The sequence below is a fragment of the Camellia sinensis genome, chromosome 1, assembly GCF_055761805.1.
Source record: "Camellia sinensis isolate YWXY chromosome 1, ASM5576180v1, whole genome shotgun sequence".
Lineage (NCBI taxonomy): Eukaryota > Viridiplantae > Streptophyta > Magnoliopsida > Ericales > Theaceae > Camellia > Camellia sinensis.
In genome coordinates this window covers 134627894-134632367 of record NC_138961.1, presented here as the reverse complement: position 1 = coordinate 134632367, position 4474 = coordinate 134627894, and the positions used below count along the sequence as shown (strand labels likewise).

General features: G+C 49.3%; 1 protein-coding gene across 1 annotated transcript; it reads left to right on the top strand.

Moving 5' to 3' along the window:
- The first annotated feature begins 859 nt into the window (after nt 1-859).
- On the top strand, nt 860-3455 carry LOC145789968 (uncharacterized). The gene is made up of 5 exons (XM_082867748.1): nt 860-1590; nt 1718-1879; nt 1972-2565; nt 2646-2744; nt 2953-3455. Exons 1-5 carry the CDS (start codon nt 928-930, stop codon nt 3313-3315), a joined length of 1881 nt encoding a protein of 626 aa, XP_082723874.1. The 5' UTR covers nt 860-927; the 3' UTR covers nt 3316-3455.
- Nucleotides 3456-4474: the final 1019 nt, after the last annotated feature.

Here is a 4474-nt window from a genome sequence, read left to right as displayed (position 1 = left end):
CCACAATTTAACTGAAAGTTGAACACGCAGCCCAAATTTCAAATTTTCTGAACACGCAGCCCAGGTAGATAGTGAACACGCAGCCCACAATTTAACTGAAAGTTGAACACGCAGCCCAAATTTCAATTTTTCTGAACACGCAGCCCAGGTAGATAGTGAACACGCAGCCCACAATTTAACTGAAAGTTGAACACGCAGCCCAAATTTCAAATTTTCTGAACACGCAGCCCAGGTAGATAGTGAACACGCAGCCCACAATTTAACTGAAAGTTGAACACGCAGCCCAAATTTCAAATTTTCTGAACACGCAGCCCAGGTAGATAGTGAACACGCAGCCCACAATTTAACTGAAAGTTGAACACGCAGCCCAAATTTCAAATTTTCTGAACACGCAGCCCAGGTAGATAGTGAACACGCAGCCCACAATTTAACTGAAAGTTGAACACGCAGCCCAAATTTCAAATTTTCTGAACACGCAGCCCAGGTAGATAGTGAACACGCAGCCCACAATTTAACTGAAAGTTGAACACGCAGCCCAAATTTCAAATTTTCTGAACACGCAGCCCAGGTAGATAGTGAACACGCAGCCCACAATTTAACTGAAAGTTGAACACGCAGCCCAAATTTCAATTTTTTTGAACACGCAGCCCAGGTAGATAGTTAACACGCAGCCCACAATTTAACTGAAAGTTGAACACGCAGCCCAAATTTCAAATTTTCTGAACACGCAGCCCAGGTAGATAGTGAACACGCAGCCCACAATTTAACTGAAAGTTGAACACGCAGCCCAAATTTCAAATTTTCTGAACACGCAGCCCAGGTAGATTTTGCATGTAGCTTATTTCACTTCATCGGCACACAGCCCGTTTCATTCCATTGGCACACAGCCCATTTCATCCCATTATTTGACACATGTATTCATTCTGAATGCAGGTTTGTTCCCGCAGTGTGCGGGGATATGGTTCTACCATCGCGCGGGATTGGTATGCTAAGCTCCCGGAGGGCGTCAGAGACTTGGTAGACTTGGCAGGGTTTGGGCCCTTCTGCGTCGGGTTGTCACGTTGTCCTGCGAGGAGGACATTGATGGCAGCCTTGGTAGAGAGATGGTGGGACACCACCAATTCCTTTCATTTCTCTGCTACCGGGGATATGACCATGACCCCTTTTGACTTCGCTGTATTGACCGGCCTTGACGTCGGAGGTTGGTCCATCCCTTACGATGAGGATATGGGCGAGTGGGAGGCCGCCTGGATGTATTTATTAGGGGCTCACCCGCCTGTTGATAGGGTTTCAGGGAGAGTCCGATACACTTGGTTCTCTTCCCATTTCCGGCGGGCGGAGATGGTGCCTGAGACTCCCGAGGAGACGGAGCAGTATGCCCGTGGTTTCCTAATGTTCCTCTTCGGGACTACCCTGTTCGCCGACAGAGGGAACACCGTCGGGCTATACCTTCTGAGCGCTCTAGTCGACCTATCACAGGTCAGCAGATATGACTGGGGTGGCGCCGGCCTGGCTACCCTTTACTTTTACATGAGCGCGACCTCCCGCGGGCGGGGCGATTTGCTTGGCGGCTACTGGAGAGCTTGGGAGGTACTTTCTGTCCCCTTGATTTACATTTCTGCTTCTCATTACTTGTACATTGCACACACAGCGCACTTTTACAGTCTGTATTTTGCTCTCAGCATTTCGTACTTACATTCTGCATTGCTTTTCTCAGCTATGGGTCTATGTATACTTCCCATCATTAGCCCCAGAGCTGGAGGTGGTAGGGATTCCCTTGACCCCATATTCATTGATATTCGAGGGCCCGCACCGGCCGAGGCCTCGAGAGACCCTCCTTCGCCTGCGACAGTACTTCGACACTGTGCGACATTCAGAGGTACTTCAGAACTTTCAGTTCTTTTCATTTTCATCTTTGATTTGCTCTGTACATTCTGATTTCTGATCGGTTTATGCATTTGTCATCCGCAGATTACATGGCAGCCCTGGGTGTCCCTGGGTGATGGTCTCCGACTTCAGTATACCGGAGCATCGCACATCTCCCAGTATAGGGTCCTGCTCGAAGGGCCGGTTGGCAGGGCATGGTTCCTGGGGGAGTGCTTTCTGCGCCAGGTATGGGGGTATCTTTCTCAGGATATTCCCGCAGTACCCCCAGCCAGTATGCGGACCGCTGACAGACTCTCTTACTCAGAGGTAGTCGGCGCCATGCTGGGTACTGATGCTTTACTATACATTGAGGAGGGGGACTACGCCACTTACCGTCACATATATTTGATGCCTCCATTGACGGAAGCTCGTATCCCGATGATGAGGCCTGCCGGTATGTCATCCTCGGGCCAGGCTCAGGCTCGGGCTGCAGACGCCCCTTCTACTAGCAGGGCCGGTACATCTAGAGGTGGGAGTAGACCGGTTCCTCCGGCTCCGTCGGTTCATCCTCACGTCGGATGGCCAGATATGCCTACTGAGTTGATGGCGTGGCAGTATGGGGCTATCTCTTCGACCCCGATCCCGCTAGAGCCTCCGATGCCCAGTGATCGATATGCCATTGATCCGGACTCACCGCCGGTATGCTCCACTTTTTCATTCATCATTCAGATGTTTAGACACTCTTCTGTTCACTGATGATTATGAGCTCATTTTTGTAGCCATCGCGAGGGTACATGGAGGAGGTGGTTGGACTGGTGGCCACACTCGAGGGCATGGTCCTGCGTAGGGAGGCACAGTTGTCTATCGCGGGCATCCAGGTACCCTTCAGTTTTCTGGCATTTATCATACTTCTGATGACATGCTGATTTCTACTGCATCGATAGACTATTTGTGTAGAGCACATCTGACACACACCCCACTTGTACACTGTATTTACATGCACTCACTTCACGTAGCCTCTGCTTGTATCTGCATCTGATGTATATATTTGGACTGATGCATTTGAATTGAATTCTTTGTTTTCAGATGCCTTCATGGTCCGGTCAGCCGCAGGCCAGGCCATCTGGGCCTCATTGGGGAGCTGGGCCATCTGGGCCTTTTCAGGGGGCGGGGCCATCCCGAGGAGCTGGGCCATCTAGGCCTTTTCGAGGAGCTCGAGGGGGGCCGGTCCGCAGACGCAGGGCTCACGTTGTGGAGGTGGAGCCTGAGGAGGAGGAGGAGGAGGAGGCCACAGATCGTCTGTCCGAGACGTCTGCCGGGGAGGAGGAGGAGGAGGCTGAGGGGAATCCTGAGGATGACGGCGCTGACTTAGATGATGATGATGCTGTGGAGATTGTCCCGCAGAAGAGGATGAGGAGTGCTTCTCGTTCCCGCTCCCGAGGACTTTGATGCTGCTATTTCCTGCTTTATTTTTCTTTTTTTACTAGTAGTTTGTAGCACTTTGCACATTGTTAGGCAGTTTTATTTTTTTGTAAAACTTGTACCTTTGTTTGTTGTAAAGCATGATGAAATGAAATAGCTTTTGAAAAGGTGTTTGTATTTTTAGCATCGTATCGCATCATTATTTTGCACAAAAATGAAATTGAATGGAAATGTGCATTGTGCAATCACTAAGTCAGGTAGTGAACCGACGCAACAAACTAAACAACTCAACTTACTAAGATATAACAGGACCTTAGAAAGTTTACAACTCGATAAGCAAAATGCAACAACACAAATAAACCAGACTTTAACAAAAATTTGCTTAAACAGAGCGCAATGACTCATAAACACAAAACACGTCCGCTCGACAAATAACTCGATAAGTAAAATGCAACAACTCGATAAACAAAACTCAACAACAACAAAGTGTACTTCTGACGATCTGGGCATCGGAACGCATCCGAAACGGAGGGAGATGAAGGCCTTTGACTTTCCCGTTGCATGGAAATGCTTGGAACTCTCCCTCAAAGGGTAAAACAGGGCCAAGGAGATACACTGCAGCATTGCCAACCATCCCTGGGAGCCGGCCGGCCATTTTTGAAAAAGTAAATGGCTGGCCAGCCAGAAAAAGTGGCTGGCCGGCCATTCAGTCCTGCAGCCACCAGATTTTTGACACGTGTCCCCGTGAATAGTGTTTTTCCTTCTATAAAAGCCTCAACTTCGGGAACATTCATTTCATCTTAGTTTTAGGCAAAGATGGAGGCGTTTCTCGTAGAAAATATCACATCTTGGATCTCTTCTCTAGATGGCTCGGAAAAGCTGAATTTCCGGGGTTTCGGCTTGAATGCACTATTCACGCTGAGCCGTACTCCGCTACAGCTTCCTTTTCTCCATGCCGCGGCAAGGTTCTGGAATCCAGTGACGCATGTTTTTAGCTTTGGCGGCCAAGAGATGTGTCCCACTTTCGAAGATTTTCAGGTTTTGATGGAGTCTGAATGTTCTGAAGTGATCTTGCCCCAGCTCCGTTTTGGTCACGCCCAGGCTTTAGGGCGGATGTGTGGGCTCACGGCGCATGATGCTCGATCTCTGATCTGCAGTGGGGAACTGGACATCCTCGGCTTGATCC

Coding starts and splice junctions, on each gene's coding strand:
- LOC145789968 (XM_082867748.1), top strand. CDS start 928: ATGCAGGTTTGTTCCCGCAGTGTGCGGGGATATGGTTCTACCATCGCG. Junction 2,566..2,645: donor TTGATCCGGACTCACCGCCG/GTATGCTCCACT, acceptor TCATTTTTGTAG/CCATCGCGAGGGTACATGGA. Junction 2,745..2,952: donor TGTCTATCGCGGGCATCCAG/GTACCCTTCAGT, acceptor CTTTGTTTTCAG/ATGCCTTCATGGTCCGGTCA.